The 16,031-nt window shown below is 47.0% G+C and overlaps 1 protein-coding gene and 2 non-coding genes across 3 annotated transcripts in view; 1 reads left to right on the forward strand and 2 right to left on the reverse strand.

Annotated features, from left to right (window-relative positions):
• LOC135821037 (dynein axonemal heavy chain 12-like) overlaps positions 1–16,031 on the reverse strand; it is a 96,025-nt gene that overhangs the window by 45,842 nt on the left and 34,152 nt on the right. The window contains exons 35-50 of the mRNA XM_065334133.1: positions 13,907–14,053; positions 13,254–13,391; positions 12,714–12,821; positions 12,413–12,448; positions 11,901–12,008; positions 11,311–11,396; positions 5,851–5,956; positions 5,250–5,327; positions 4,513–4,653; positions 4,160–4,243; positions 2,907–2,983; positions 2,093–2,201; positions 1,806–1,937; positions 1,415–1,603; positions 953–1,065; positions 191–368 (exon numbers count right to left, since the gene is read on the reverse strand). Coding sequence (XP_065190205.1) covers positions 191–368; positions 953–1,065; positions 1,415–1,603; positions 1,806–1,937; positions 2,093–2,201; positions 2,907–2,983; positions 4,160–4,243; positions 4,513–4,653; positions 5,250–5,327; positions 5,851–5,956; positions 11,311–11,396; positions 11,901–12,008; positions 12,413–12,448; positions 12,714–12,821; positions 13,254–13,391; positions 13,907–14,053 — 1,830 coding nt within the window. The remainder of the gene's footprint in view (positions 1–190; positions 369–952; positions 1,066–1,414; positions 1,604–1,805; positions 1,938–2,092; positions 2,202–2,906; positions 2,984–4,159; positions 4,244–4,512; positions 4,654–5,249; positions 5,328–5,850; positions 5,957–11,310; positions 11,397–11,900; positions 12,009–12,412; positions 12,449–12,713; positions 12,822–13,253; positions 13,392–13,906; positions 14,054–16,031) is intronic.
• Trnae-cuc (transfer RNA glutamic acid (anticodon CUC)) lies at positions 11,639–11,710 on the forward strand. Its single transcript has one exon. It is a non-coding gene; the product is annotated as a tRNA-Glu (tRNA).
• On the reverse strand, positions 14,125–14,196 carry Trnag-ucc (transfer RNA glycine (anticodon UCC)). Its single transcript has one exon. It is a non-coding gene; the product is annotated as a tRNA-Gly (tRNA).

The raw sequence follows: 16,031 nt of genomic DNA on the forward strand, positions 1-16,031 counted from the left end.
AAAAGTTCCAGTTCGTGAGGTTTGAGGTTCTCGAAAAAAAAGAACGACAGCACATGAAACGATCCTCACAACATGTATGGAGACAGTGGGTGACTACAGAGGAGCCTACGTATTTTGAGATACGCACACTAAACAAATAGCGAAAGACAGCGTGGCCTCAAGTTACCCAGGCCAGCACTATTCGACCTACCTGTGTCTGCATGGCAGTCGTTCGTGCAGAGAAGTTGATGAAGAGCGGCAGGTAGATGTCCTTGGGCAGGCCGTTCATCAGCTTATCCTTCACGTACACAGACTTGCCCGTTCCGGTCGGGCCCAGCAGTAGCATTGGCAGGTTGAACTGGCAAGCAAGCTCCATCAAATACGTGTATCTGTGCCATACAACAAGGGACAAGAGGAAAAGCCGCCATCCAGCTTACCAGAGTTTTTTTTTGTTTTTGTTTTTCTCCTCCCCTTCTCCCTTCCTTGCTGTGGTTGGCTAACACCCTCTCTCTTTGTATTGGCCGGTGTTCTCACTGTGCTATGAGATGCTGTAATAAATAAATAAAATAAATAAATAAATAAAGCGGGAGAGTACTACCCTCTATTTCAGGAAAAAATCAGTTTTGAGTTTAGGACAGCATGAGCTAGCTCTTCATAAGGAGCAACAAGTAGACTCGGACACCTGATAACTAGAACATTGATCCAGTTTAAAATCTTGTAGGGCGCATCACGCAGGTGATGATGATGGTTATTTTATGACCGAAACGTTGAATTGAAATTTTTCTGAAATGAATTTGTGAAAAGCAGTGATCGAGTGTGAGTCAGTGTGGCTCACATGCCAAAATTGATCCAGTTATCAGATCTAAACGGGTGACAATTTCATTTTCCAGGAAAATTTCTGCAGGGAGCAGCACAGTATACCTACCACAGGCACTGTCGAGTAGACAAAGGCAACAACAACAACACAACGCACCTTGATGTGTCCATGGTTGGAACAATGATGTCGCTTAGGCGCACATTGGCCCCACCGATGGCATTGTCACGGACCGAATCCAGCCATGATGCCCAGCGTCCTCTTCCCTTCAGCTGTGAACAAAAGAAGCAGCCGTAAGCAGATATTTGCTGAGATAGCTATTTGAAGAAATATAACGTAAAAAACAGCGCCTCCACGAAAACCAATGCACCCATTTACACGTGAAGTTTGTTGGAAGTTGAGTGGTGGAGCAAAATTTCGTGCAGGACTCCAAGTAGTATTCCAACACAGACACACAGACACATGGACACACACACACACACGCGCGCGCACACACACGCATGCACACATGCACACACGCACGCACACACGCACACACACACACACACACACACACACACACACACACAAGGGCCATATCAAACAAGCCAATCGGGGGGGGGGGGGGGGAGGAGTACTTACCTCAAACACAAAGTCGAAAACAAGGCCCTCAGGAGGCATCGGCACTTCAATCTTTCCAACCTCAGCAGGTATGGGATGAAGCTCCACGGCACCGGACAGAATCTCCCGCAGGAAAGTATTAAACTTGTCTCTGCTGTTTGAGTCGACGCTAGCACCAATCGACCAAATTGTACTGAACATAAACGTTCCCTACACAGACGAGTAGACACATATGTAGGGTATTAAAATTCAAACACATGTGACACAGAGCACTAATGCAAAGTAAACTTACAAAAGAGCAATGAAAGTTGACAGATCGTGAAAATTACTAAAATCACAGTTCAATAACAACAATCAGTATTGTGATGGCTTCACAAAACAATACATCAATTTGACAGAAATAGTTTCTTACAACAATCCAGTTCTTGAGGTTCTTGTTCTCCTTCACTTCCTTGTTTTCGTCCTGCGTGTGCGGCAACAGGATGACTTTGAACAGCCGCAGAAGAGAGCGCACCTGATTGGCATCCTGGACATGGACCATTTTCTGATGACAAACAAGGCGGCACAAACATGGATAATGAAGCACAGCCTTACAAAACGCACACACGCACGCGCACGCGCTCACCCAGTTTGTTTATAAGAGCTATGGCAAATTTGAATAGCACGAACAGACAGTAACCCGACTTAGTATTGCCATACCTTGCAGTTTTTGTAGTTGAAACGTAGCATTGGCTTGATAAGCCAATTGACCAGTGCCCAGATGAGCTTGGAGTAATCCTCGCGGAGAATTGCTGGCAACGTCTTCATCCTAAAGGTAGCGAAGCAGCAGAACCGAGCCACGCACATACACTTGTGACGTACCACTATGACAAAAAGCTAAGCACTAGACTGAAGAGACTTCAAGTGTCAGAGAGCACCACTAAACAAGATTTTCCTCGGCAGAAAAGGAACATTTTACAGAGGAAAACTTCTTCACATCATGTCTAATCTTGGTAGCTAAAACAAGGCATGCCACGCATGACAACATGGACTGTACAATGTGGCGCGAGTACATGGACATGTTCTGCAGAGGAATTCGCCCATTTTCAGTCTGAAATCTAGGGGCAAAGATGACAAACTCCTTCCTCACACTGCCAGGGAGTATTCCAGAGTGGCAGTCTAAACCAGGCAGGACTATATCAGTCTAAACCAGGCAGGGCTATATCAGTCTAAACCAGGCAGGGCTATATCAGTCTAAACCAGGCAGGGCTATATCAGTCTAAACCAGGCAGGGCTATATCAGTCTAAACCAGGCAGGGCTATATCAGTCTAAACCAGGCAGGGCTATATCAGTCTAAACCAGGCAGGGCTATATCAGTCTAAATCAGGCAAGGCTATATCAGTCTAAACCAGGCAGGGCTATATCAGTCTAAACCAGGCAGGGCTATATCAGTCTAAACCAGGCAGGGCTATATCAGTCTAAACCAGGCAGGGCTACCTCATGAACAGTGGTAGCAGTGCCGAAAGAGCTTACCAAGACGTTGCCAGCGGCTCCCAGCCAAACGTACTCGGTTCCAGGTAGATCATTCCACAGCGACTCACTGTGGCTGGCTGTAACAATAAAAGAGAAATTGCAGAAACCCCAGCTCTAAAGTTAGTGATGTCTCAAAAGAAACTTGCCGGCAATCTGGATTGAGCATTGAACTACATGGACATGTACACAGTCAAGACAATCTCATCCTACCACTTTGTCTTACTTGCAGCTAGCGTGTTTAAAGCAAGCATATTCTTAGCCCATCACGCTCTGCCCACAAACTACCATCCCCAGTCGGACTAGATAACCATCTTGTCGATTTTCTGTCTCTCCATTTACTTCACTCATTTACTTTCTCCAACATCCCTGTCTCCCTATTCACTACTTCTGGATACCCTGTTTACACACCATCACATATTAGCAATGATATTATTCCTCAGCTTTGGGGTTATTGCCACACAGCCTGCCATATCTCTATGCTTGCCTTGCGATTTCCAAGCTTCTTCCGACTGGAGTTTGTGCGCTGTTCGCCCCTCCCCCTCCCCCGGTATTCCCCTGCCTCCCTTGTATCTGCCTGCCTCCCCGTATCCCCTGCCTCCCCATATGGCTTTGCTAATGCATTCCTTTGCTCTCATTCTTCATCGTGCTAGGCACTTTGTCCGTTCAGCTGTTAGCAAAATAAAGCATAACACTACTACGAAATTGTCGCAGTTTGACTAACGACCTGTTACTGACAACTCCATAAGCTAAACCATACAAAAATTATTACACAGGATGATAGTCTGAAGTCTAGAGTAACGTTCCAGGACAGTTGAACTGAGAAATTTACACGGAGATGAAGGCCTCGTCGTCGCTGATGTCAATGGACGAAAAAATATCGTCCCGCAAATTTTCCAGGAAGGTTGTAAGTTGGTCGCGCCTCATTTGAGTGAATGGCTATAAGCGCGAGAAATGTGCAGGCTGCAACGCCTGACTGATCTCAGTGAGTCGAAAGTACCATTGGAGCGACATCAGCGAAGAAATTGCGTCTAGTTCAAAATTATCAGCTCCCAACAACAGAAATAGAACTTAGCCGTCGCCCTATACTGATGACTATCGTCTACCTGTGGTACGACTGCTGGTGAGTATATACCCCGTTTTATATCAAAAGTCAAACTGCGACAATTTCGACGACGCGGAGGAAGTACAGCTATTAGGTATACAGCAGCCTCTCCAACAAAGACACTGAAGCAAAAGTAATGACTCGTACTTACCGAGGCTTGGGCAAGATCAGCGCACTCGAAGATCAAGCTCATCTGGTTTGACATCTGGATGATTTCGCCGCTCATCAGACACAGCTGCAGTTTGAACAGAGACATGGGAACAACATTGTTCTCCAGCGGGCGTTCCTTCCTTACAAGCAAAGTGTAACACAGGAAAAGTGACCAAACTGGCCACAGATACTGACGCGTTTGTTCGCATTACAGGGGTTTGGGTGGCTCACCAATGAAAGCCAAACAAGGGTGATTGCAGTATATTGGTTCAAATGACCCCAACGGGTCCAGTGACTTTGCTCCTGGTGCTCTGTACAGTGCAGTGCAGCGTACCACAACACAGCAGAACATACCTTCTTGTTATCATCAAGCACAGTGTTCATGCTCTCAATCCAGAGAGTGTCGATGGGCCCGTCGAAGATCACCCAGAAGCGGTCGTCATTGGTGGCAGATGCAAATTCACGGAATGTCAGGGCGACAATACCATCGGTCCACTAGAAAACAGTGATACAAAACAAAAGGATATTTCAGCTGAGTAAGAAAAGGAAGACAATCTCACCATACAGAAGCTATACCAAACCAATGGCTGCATTGTCGTGGCAAATCACGCCGTGAAAATATTAATATTAAACAACAGAATCTTGCTCTGCCTTCTGCACAAGGATCCTTTACTATGCACTACCAAGACGACCAGCAGAGTGCTCCTACTGTGCACCTGAAGTTGCACTGAACCTGTGTTTGGCAATTAAAAACACATGTTCAAACGCATGTGACAAAAATAGTGATGAGATTGCTTGGGTCACGAGATGACTGGTCTCATGACATAAGGCAGGTGGTCTTTCAACACAGGTTCATTTGTATTCAACACAATTGAGGGTTGGGTTCTGAAATGACTGGTCTCATAAGACAGGTGGTCTCATATCACAGTGGCCACTAAACTCAGGTTTCACTGTATCCACAAATATGTTCGAATCCAGACTAGACTACAGTCCTGCATAAATTTCTGCTTCCTTTTCACAGAAAGCCCTGGCGAAGGTGAATGTACACGAATGAGGTGAGAACTACTACATGTATCGGTGGCGTGCCTTACCTCGTGTGAGACGGGATCGAACTGGCCGAAGAGTTGCCCCATTGTCACGGACTTCGGGTTGACAACTCGGTAATGTACCTGGACGCAAACACACACACCACCATCGGCACAAATCATACCAGTGACGTCGTTACAATAGAGGCAGTACTTGCTGAAACAACTACTTGCCTATGCCATGAACCATCCATTGGAGCAATGCAGGTTGTACTCTAAACAAGGTTTTTTAGATACGACAAGATCGCATCACACTTGCAGACCCCAGGATGAACAGTCCCTAAGCAAAACTTTACAGCAGGAAACTAGTCCTCGTGATTACGTAGTATCTTTTGGATTAAACCAAGTCTCTCTCTCTCTCTCTCTCTCTCTCTCTTTCTCTCTCTCTCCATAGTACATGCATATGTGAATAATTATCTCTACTTCATTCCTGATGATGGTCATTGTGAGCCAATGTTGCCCACAACCCACTTTTACAAATGAAGCCGCGTGAAGCATCCTACAGGATTCTAAAAAAACAAGCCCTGTCAGAAGTAATTTTCTGTCATGGAGTGTTGTTGACAACTACACGATGGTTTCTTGAAGATTTTGTATCATATGTACTTACCCGGTTCTCTCCTAACTCTTCTCTATCCTTGAGGAGCGTCAGTGTATCGGCGAGACACTGGATGACCGTTGTTTTCGTTCCGAATGGGTCACCAACCATCATGAATCTGAAGTTTACAGCCAAAAAGAGGCATAGGAGAAACGCACCCCAGTGCATTATTACACCAGTAAAATAAAATGATGGTCATACAATCAGTGTAGACATGGCACCATGATTGTTGTGTATGCAAGGTGTTTCTGCATCGCACTTTGTTGATCACTGCATGTATAGCGTGCTCGATTTGATGAGTTGTTGATGTTGTTTCACCCAGGGAAAAGTACGCTTCTCGTTGGCTGATATTAAAATATGAAATAAACGAGAAGCGTTGGGGTTTTTTCGCACGGCAAACATCCACGAGGCGCGCTCTTTGTGCTTTTGTTCTTTTCTGTTACATTTCGTACATAATTATTTTTTTTATTTTTTCGGATTATAGGCTGGTTCCTAAGAACTCTACAACTCCACTGCAGCGTTTTCCTTCCAGTTGTAAACACTTCCATTCCCTGGACAGGCTCTCAGCTGCACAGAGTGAATGAACGGACTGCAGATGAAAGGTCCTTTCATCCATTTTGTGCAGCTGAGAGCCTGACAGGGAATGGAAGTGTTTACAAGTGTTATGCTGGTGTCATGGTACTGCCGTGAAAGGTCGTACAAGCGCTTTTCAGCGCAGTTTAAATCGGTCTTCTTTTTGTCTTGCATAGCAAGGGTTCCTGAATTCAACTCGGATACTGAGCCAGTTAGACATATGAAATAGAAGAAAAACACATGGGGACGAGTCATGAAGCAACTATCCACGACTGTAACAAGGTATAAGCAGTCAGAAAGTACGGTCTTCGGTCCTACCTAACCGTGAACCTCCCAAGCTAGCACTGGAGATGTTAGAGCTAGGTCTCAGGTCGTTGAGTTTCTCAGTAGCCTGTCAGTTTTGTGCCCTGTTATCACACTTTCTGACTGCTTATTATCTCGTTACAGTCGTGGACAGTTGCCTCATAGCTCGCTCCCATGTGTTTTTCTTCTGTTTTATGTTCCTGAATTCGTTTTTATTTGTTGGTAAAAAATCTTTTCACCATGCCGAGGTCGAAATAATCAATTGCAGAGATACCCTCGCAGGACGAGGTGGAACTGAGGATGCGCCTGCTGGAGCGCCAGGTCCTTCGGCTGGAAGGAAGGAAACTCTGCCAGTCGGCCTCTTCCTCTTCCTCGTCGACATCCTCCATGGCTATGACACCGCAGCGAAGTATGCCGAGAAAGACAAGCTGACCGAGCTGCTTGCCTAATAGGGCAAGTACAAGTGCCTCCGGACGGCCAAAACAAGCAAAGTCCTCTAGAAGGGCCGACAAGCAGAAGCGCTTTCGGACCAGCAATCCAAGAATGGCAGGCACTTGGAGAGCAGCCCAGCAGCCTAGCCAGGCAGCAGCTGGACCAGTGCCCAAACATGTGCACAATGCCAGGAAAATGCTAAATACCCGCCTGCACAAAGTCTGCAACTTGGGTATGGCGGAGATTCTTGGTGAAAAGTCACGTTTGAGTTTTGCTGGACCGTTCATGCGAAAGATGTTTCTGGTCACAGTCATAGTTGAAGCCTGCCTCAAAATCAGTACCAATGGATTAAACCAAGCCAGGCAGCAGCTGGACCCGTGCCCAAACATGTGCACAATGCCAGGAATATGCTAAATACCCGCCTGCACAAAGTCTGCAACTTGGGTATGGCGGAGATTCTTGGTGGAAAGTCAAGTTTGAATTTTGCTGGACCGTTCATGCGAAAGATGTTTCTGGTCACAGTCATAGTTGAAGCCTGCCTCAAAATCAGTACCAATGAACGCGCCGAATAGGGCAAGTACAAGTGCCTCCGGACCGCCAAAACAAGCAAAGTCCTCTAGAAGGGCCGACAAGCAGAAGCGCTTTCGGACCAGCAATCCAAGAATGGCAGGCACTTGGAGAGCAGCCCAGCAGCCTAGCCAGGCAGCAGCTGGACCAGTGCCCAAACATGTCCACAATGCCAGGAATATGCTAAATACCTGCCTGCACAAAGTCTGCAACTTGGGTATGGCGGAGATTCTTGGTGGAAAGTCAAGTTTGAATTTTGCTGGACCGTTCATGCGAAAGATGTTTCTGGTCACAGTCATAGCTGAAGCCTGCCTCAAAATCAGTACCAATGGATTAAACCAAGCCAGGCAGCAGCTGGACCAGTGCCCAAACATGTGCACAATGCCAGGAAAATGCTAAATACCCGCCTGCACAAAGTCTGCAACTTGGGTATGGCGGAGATTCTTGGTGGAAAGTCAAGTTTGAGTTTTGCTGGACCGTTCATGCGAAAGATGTTTCTGGTCACAGTCATAGTTGAAGCCTGCCTCAAAATCAGTACCAATGAACGCGCCGAATAGGGCAAGTACAAGTGCATCCGGACCGCCAAAACAAGCAAAGTCCTCTAGAAGGGCCGACAAGCAGAAGCGCTTTCGGACCAGCAATCCAAGAATGGCAGGCACTTGGAGAGCAGCCCAGCAGCGTAGCCAGGCAGCAGCTGGACCAGTGCCCAAACATGTCCACAATGCCAGGAATATGCTAAATACCCGCCTGCACAAAGTCTGCAACTTGGGTATGGCGGAGATTCTTGGTGGAAAGTCAAGTTTGAATTTTGCTGGACCGTTCATGCGAAAGATGTTTCAGGTCACAGTCATAGCTGAAGCCTGCCTCAAAATCAGTACCAATGGATTAAACCAAGCCAGGCAGCAGCTGGACCAGTGCCCAAACATGTGCACAATGCCAGGAAAATGCTAAATACCCGCCTGCACAAAGTCTGCAACTTGGGTATGGCGGAGATTCTTGGTGGAAAGTCAAGTTTGAGTTTTGCTGGACCGTTCATGCGAAAGATGTTTCTGGTCACAGTCATAGCTGAAGCCTGCCTCAAAATCAGTACCAATGGATTAAACCAAGCCAGGCAGCAGCTGGACCAGTGCCCAAACGTTTTGCATTAATATACAATACAGTTGAGATACATGTCGATTAGTAAAACTACTGTCATTAGATTCGGTTTCCACTCCATACTTATCATACATGTACTGTACATGTACTGTACATGTATTTGTTTCTTGCTTTAATCAGTCTGAGGGGCAAATAATAACCATAAGGCGAGGAATTGTCAACACAAGATCTTCGCAAGCAAAGGCTGTCAAGGCAGCAAATCCAGTAGCAGCATCAGGGACGATACGAATTAAATACTCCCCGGAAGAGGACGAGGCGATTCTTGCAGCCTATCCGCTCTCAAGATCTGTGCCACCGAAGCCTGCATTCATGACCTGTTTGCTGGCAAACAGAAGTGGAAAACAATGCGTTCACCGGTGGAGAGTTCTGAAGAAGAAGTGATCTGCCACAATTGTTCTCTAATGATTCTCTTCTGTATATATCCTTGGATTTCCATCCGAGTCCTTTCTCGTCTATATTATCTAATCTAATACAACAGTGGGATAAGCCTTGATAGGTTTATATCTTTACTCTTAACATTATAACCCAAACCAACTAATAAACAGCCGGCCTTGGAGGAGCTGTCCGTGTACTTGCCATCGACATCGCCGGTGCCTTTGACAAAGTCAGCCACCCCGGTCTGCTCCACAAGGCTTCAGTTTCTGGGCTACATGGTCACCTCCATGGCTGGCTGTCCAGCTACCTTCGTGACCGTCGCCTCCGGCGGTTGTAAGCGGCCAGCAGTCTCCAGCGCAACCTGTGCAGTCTGGTGTCCCGCAGGGCAGCATTCTCGGTCCCATATTGTTTCTCCTCTATGTGAACAAGTGTGAGGACCATCTTCCTGCGGGCTCCGAACTTGCCACCCATGCGGATGATACCACCCTCTACCAGTGCCTGTCTGCCACATCCGACATCGCCGACTCCACAGTGCAGCTCCAAGCCGCCGTGGACAGCGTCGCTGAGTGGGGCGCAGACTGGAGAGTGACATTTGAGCCATCCAAGTCTCAGGCGTAAGCCACCCCCAGCCATGCCACCAGTACTGTTTGCAGGAGCTGCCATCCCGGAGGAGTGGGAGATTAAGCTGCTCGGTGTCGCCTTTGATAACCAGCTGTCCTTCTCAACCCACCTCCACTCCATTGCAACCAAGGCTGCCCAGCGGCTCCACTTAATTGCCAAGGTTGCCCCCCCCCCCCCCCCCAGACGCCAGAGGTCGCACAACTGCGTAAAAGGGGTTTGTCCGCCCTCTGATGGAGTACTGCTCCTTGGTGTGGATGGGCTCCAGTACCTCCCGCTTGGACAAGATGCAGCACAGGGCGTGTTTCGTAAATGTATTACTGGCAACCATAATGAGTGTCTATGTACATGTATCAGTTGTTCAGTTTTGACTATACTGGAACCCCCATGTAGAGATCGCTGGATCCGCCGCTGTGGTGACATTCAATTTTTCTTCACATTTTTCCCGTTTGCGTCTTTCCCTCAAACCAGTGAAAGAAAAATCAGAAGAAGATTTACGCTTTCGCTACATCTGGGACTTTCCGAACATGCAACAATGGTTACTAGCTAACACTGGTTTCCAGAATCTTTTTCTGATATCACTCTTTCTGCTACAGAGATTTATCCGCCATGATCAGGGAGTGCTATTTTTACTACTCCTGCAGTTGCTAAAAACGGGCTGGGAGAGTAGTACAGCGGTAACACTACACCACTTGGGTGGGTCGGTGGGGGGGGCGGCGTTTTTGATCTACAGGTTTGGGTAGAAATTACTTCTTTCAGTAGATGTTGAACTCGGATGTTTCGTAGATGTGCTTGGGTTCTTTTTTCTACCCCAAATAGTAGATTCTACCTTCCTCTACCGGCTCTACCAGGTTTGAGGCTGGTAGAAGTCGGTAGAAGTTGGTAGAGGTACGGTATTTCTGTACTTGTATGGACATGAGGGCTAGTTTCCACAAAAAATACTTACTTCGTCGTACTGTAAAAGCGACGTTCTACCGAAATGGGTAGATCTGTGTCTGTAAACTACCATCTACCGTCTTCTCTTTTTCCAACATCCGCTCTACTCTACTCTACTCTACCAAGTAGACAAAAATACAAACGCAGCCTTGATGTGAGTTTTCGCCGTCGGCAAATCCCATAGATAGGGTATCAAGAGTTGCGCACTCTTGGGAGCTTCTATAAACTCTCGATAGAATGTATTACGCATGCTCGGCATTGATGGGTTATTGTTGTTGTTTCACCTAAGAAAGAAACCTACTAGGCCCTATGAGACTGGGGTTGTTGTGAGAGCATGCAAGGTTGCAGCGTAGTACATGTTAGTCCGCAAGGGGACATACCAATGATACTAGTACAAGAGACTTGTATATCATGCTCTTGATTTAGGGCGCTGCACTGTACATGCATCCACCTGTTGACCTTCAAACAGAGCTACCCCGGCGCATGGACGTGCATCAGTAGAGGAATGCTTACCCGTGCCGCACGATCATCATTTCGTACATCTGCACTAGCTTCTCGGTGAAAAAATCAACGAACTGCAGGTTCCGCTTCTCACAGACCTGCCAAAACAATAGCACAAGAACACAAACAGGTCAAGGGTTGTACATCACATATACGGTGGTGGCAACTGACATCCGACCCCAGCTCGGTGCACTCACATTGCAAATCCGTGCTGCACTCGAGCACGAAAATCAGGGGTTGGATTTCAGTATACGGGGTATGTCATCGTATAAGAAGTTGATGGCAAACAGTACAAGCTATATTGGTCATGTGTCCGTCATCCTAGTCATATCAACGTGTCTCCCATATGGTCTAGTGGTTAGGATTCGGCGCTCTCACCGCCGCGGCCCGGGTTCGATTCCCGGTGTGGGAACATTACTTTTTTTTGCATTGTACTTTATCGCACACAGGGTTCTTCTCTCTCTCTCCCTACTGTGTGCATATTTTACAGACATCTGGGTTTGCAGCTACACGCTGAGTAAATACAAAAAGAATCATAATGGTCTGTATTCAATATAGTGGGCCAAGAACTCAGTACAGGCACACCAGTGGCATGGACCTACCTCTGCTGCTGCACCCATAAAGATATCATAGTCAGCCTTGGGCAGCTCCACACCCGGAAACAGATCGGAGATGATGCCGCGGAACAGTGGAATGTCGTGAGGTAGAAACTGCAGACCAACGAAATCATCAGCATTGCACAATGTAGGACAGAACAGGAGCAGAGCAGCTCAGAAATACACAGAAAAAGCCGTGAAGCAGTGTTGCAGATTACGCATACTCAATATTCGACAACCCAGCTCAATGCCCGGATCAATCAATCTCACATCACATGACAAAGAAACCAACATCAAAACAGGGAAACAACAATAGCCAAGGAATCCTAATGCTTTTGGTAGAGAGCTTGAAGTTCGTGTTTTTCTTGTCCCAAAAAAGATGATCAACTACAAATTTGACAGACCTTGGCATAATGTAGAACCAATAATTATTGATCTTGCTTCAAAAGCCATCCGATGCATATTTCTCATTAGTGGCCAGTTTGTCCATGCCACAACCGGTCCGTCCATGCACTAACCTTTGGAAGATTGACATCAATGATGGAGCGCAGCAGCTGCAAGAGACAAACAGTGAAACACAGTGACACACATGGTCAGAGCAGAAGCACAACCGAGACTGCCACAGAAACACGGGGAAAGGACAGGCGCAGCAAATGCTTTACTTACAGTCCAAGTAGAGCATAGGACATGAGTAGTGATACTTCATCCTACACAACAAGCAACACTATGTGTAACTTACAAGAAAACTAATGAGAGTTCTCGCACAAACATCGGATTACATTGAAGTATGACATGTAGTTCTATTCAACGGAATCTTACCAACACATTCTCATCGTCCGTGGGGAATTTCAACTTCAGGTTTCCAGCAGCGGCAAGTACGGCCTTTACAGCGCGCATACCGTAATCGTAGTGAAATTGAGATGACAACTGGAATGGAGAACGATCGGAACAAAAGTACACTTACCACCTTGCACAGATTCATGAATGTACCGCAGTTTATGCACAATCAATAAAGTGATATACATGTAGCTGCAAACAAACACAATGCGCACTCACATCGAAAACATAATACAGAAACATGTTCGTGATATGAGTGTGCATCATATCATATTCATTGCTAAATCACAACTAACGTTATTGCCTTTACGCCATCTATTCTGTATAATTTTCAGGGTCCATTTCGATTGTGCGGGGGAGGGTATGTTAAGTCAACCTGACACCTCTTCCCTTATTGGAAAGAGTAGCATTTTATCACTCATACTACATGCAGTAGGAGCTGCACCTGTGCCTTGGCCCTTGAAGGTTGTTGGCGTCACTACGGACGCAGGAACTAAATGAATCATGCTTGCGGCGCCTCACCTGCTCAGAACAAAGTCGATATGTGGTGACGATCTTGACGGAAAGGTTCCTGGCGTCGACAAAGCCGTATGAATAGAGCATGATCTCGCCAATCAGAGCATAGTCGGGGACCATCATAGCCACAGTACGGAACAATACCTGGAGTCAACGAAACAACAACAACAACAAAAAAGCATCCCTGATGTTGTTGGGTGGTGACAACATACCGGTAACAGTTACTGGCCAAGGCTTCCCAAAAATGGGTATGGATGAGATCACGATGACATTGTGCACGAGATCTATAGCAGCATCGCTCTCATCGCCGACACCCCGTGAAATCCCCCAACTCTGGGTGGACTTGGAAATGATCCCACATATGGGCTCACCACACCTCAGTAAGTGGTCGAGGACAAGGTGCAGAAAAAGGATTGACGGCATCAGGGTATCCGTCCCGGGATCCAACTGCAGTCACCCCTGCCCCCAGTGAAGGTAATACTTGCTACTAGTGTGGGTGGCTAAATCAGAGTTGACCTGATAGTAAGCTTCACTAACACCATACACACACACACACACACACACACACACACACACACACACACACGACACACGGCACACGACACACGACACACACAGGTGCAGCACTCATGCTCCGCTATCCCATGTAATCAACTGACCTTGAGATTGTCCGGTAGCTCTGAACGGCCTGCATAACCGGGGTTCATCGTGATACACACATAGCAACTGGGAACCAGCGCAATCTCCGTGCCTTCAAAAATGAAGCGCTTCATTTTGCCTCGGACGGCCCGAATGATCGAGAGAATCTGCCATGCAAAGAAAACATATTAGACCAAAATCAGCCGGTGAGGGAAGAAAAATGAAGAAAAAAACAATGTGCGTCGCCCGGGAATCGAACCCGGATCAACTGCTTGGAAGGCAACTATGCTAACCATTACACCAGCAACGCCTCAACATACACCACTAGATATACCATGATTACCAGGAGTCAATATCATGGAAAAACAGAATAGATTGCAGTACCCCGGGCATAAAGCGGGATTCACAGAAGCTTTTTTGCGGTGCGACACGCGATGCGACGCGATCTGCGACGGACGCGTGCGATGCGAACTCGCGAAATACCATTCACAGAAGAAGTCAGCGATGCGACAAATTTTTGCAAAGTTCTGCTGATTTGGGTACGTCACCATGATATTCACGCGGTTTGGTACAACCTGTACAAATTTATAGGCAACTCTTGAACCTTTGTACAACTTTGCTGTAGAAAAGGTCAAAATCGTACGCCAAATCGCTTGTCGCATCACATCGCATCCCAAAAGTTGAGCCAAGCTCAACTTCTGCGATGGCCTGCGATGGCCCAGTTGCGGCAGTTGCGTGGGGTGCGACATGGCTGCGATTAGGGGTTTTCCCGGTTTCGCGCCTGTCGCATCGCGTGTCGCATCGCAAAAAAGCTTCTGTGAATCCCGTTTTAGGGAGGTTCCGGAGTACGATTTTTCGTGCCAAAATCCGTAGAGGCGCTACGGATTTTTTATACGTCGTTTTCGAGCAGTGAAATGTTCCGGAGTACGGAACTTACGTGTTTGCCGCCATTGCCTAGGTTACGATCGCAAACACGTCACATTCCCGCGCTATGCCTTTTTATTTTGAAAATTTGTACCGAAATCAAAACTTCCCGCGGAAAATCGATGTTTCTCGTACCAAATTTGTACGCGAAAATCTTTCTGCACCCGATGACGCAAAATCTCCATACGAAACATGGTTCGTGTGAAAGCCAGTCCACACGGATTCTCCGTGCCGAAAAATCGTATGGAGCACGCCTGGAAAAAATCCGTAGAGCCCATACAGATTTTGGCACGGAAAATCGTACCCCGGAACCTCTCTATTGTGGCACGTTACTGTCCGACAGGTTAGCCCCTGAGACAGCACACTAATCTGTCAGACAACAGCATGACATATCGCTTTCTGTGATGTGACGTGCAAATCCCACTACATCAATATGCAGTGCACATGCTGCTAGGGTTTACTGGGTGTTAGCGGCCGCCGTGAGTTCCCCTCGGAAACGGACACAATAGTTACTAGATTTAATATGCATGTTACTATGCACCGCAACTATAGACACTGCAGAAACCGAAAAACTTGTAAATCGAGCGATGCAATCGAGAGTTTTTTCTGCAAAATTTTGCATCGCAGGTTGTTGCAGGTCGCATCACGGGAAGTTGAACCAAGTTCAACTTCTGCGACGAGCGACGACCGATACCAAGAGTACATAACCCCCCAGAGTGTGCAACTCCACTATGGGTGCTGTCCCGACAGAATTTCAAGTTGACGTCATTTTGATGATGCAATGCGCACTGTACACGGATTATCAGACGAATCCGGAACCTGTGGTTGACCGAAGCCGATCGATCCTGTACAAATTATTGGAAAGAAAAACGTGTGATGCGTTGACACCCGTACACATGTTGTAAATCACTGGTGCAAGGAGCATTGCGTCATAAATAATGACGTCAACTTGAAATTCTGTCGGGACAGCAGGGTATGTGGGAGTTGCACACTCTGGGGGGTTATGTACTCTTGCCGATACGCATCACTTTTTTACACTGCAGTCGCAAGTGGCACAAGTGCTCCGGCTCGAGTTCGAGTACGGTTTTGGACTGTGCGTGTCCTGCAAGGTTTTGTTGCGATGAGCCGTGCACTGTGCATCGAAGACTCTTCGCGCGAAATGAAAAAGACTTTCACTCGACGCTCATCACATCGCACAAGTGATACCGTGCACCGCGCTTT

This window comes from Sycon ciliatum, chromosome 1 (genome assembly GCF_964019385.1).
Source record: "Sycon ciliatum chromosome 1, ocSycCili1.1, whole genome shotgun sequence".
NCBI lineage: Eukaryota > Metazoa > Porifera > Calcarea > Leucosolenida > Sycettidae > Sycon > Sycon ciliatum.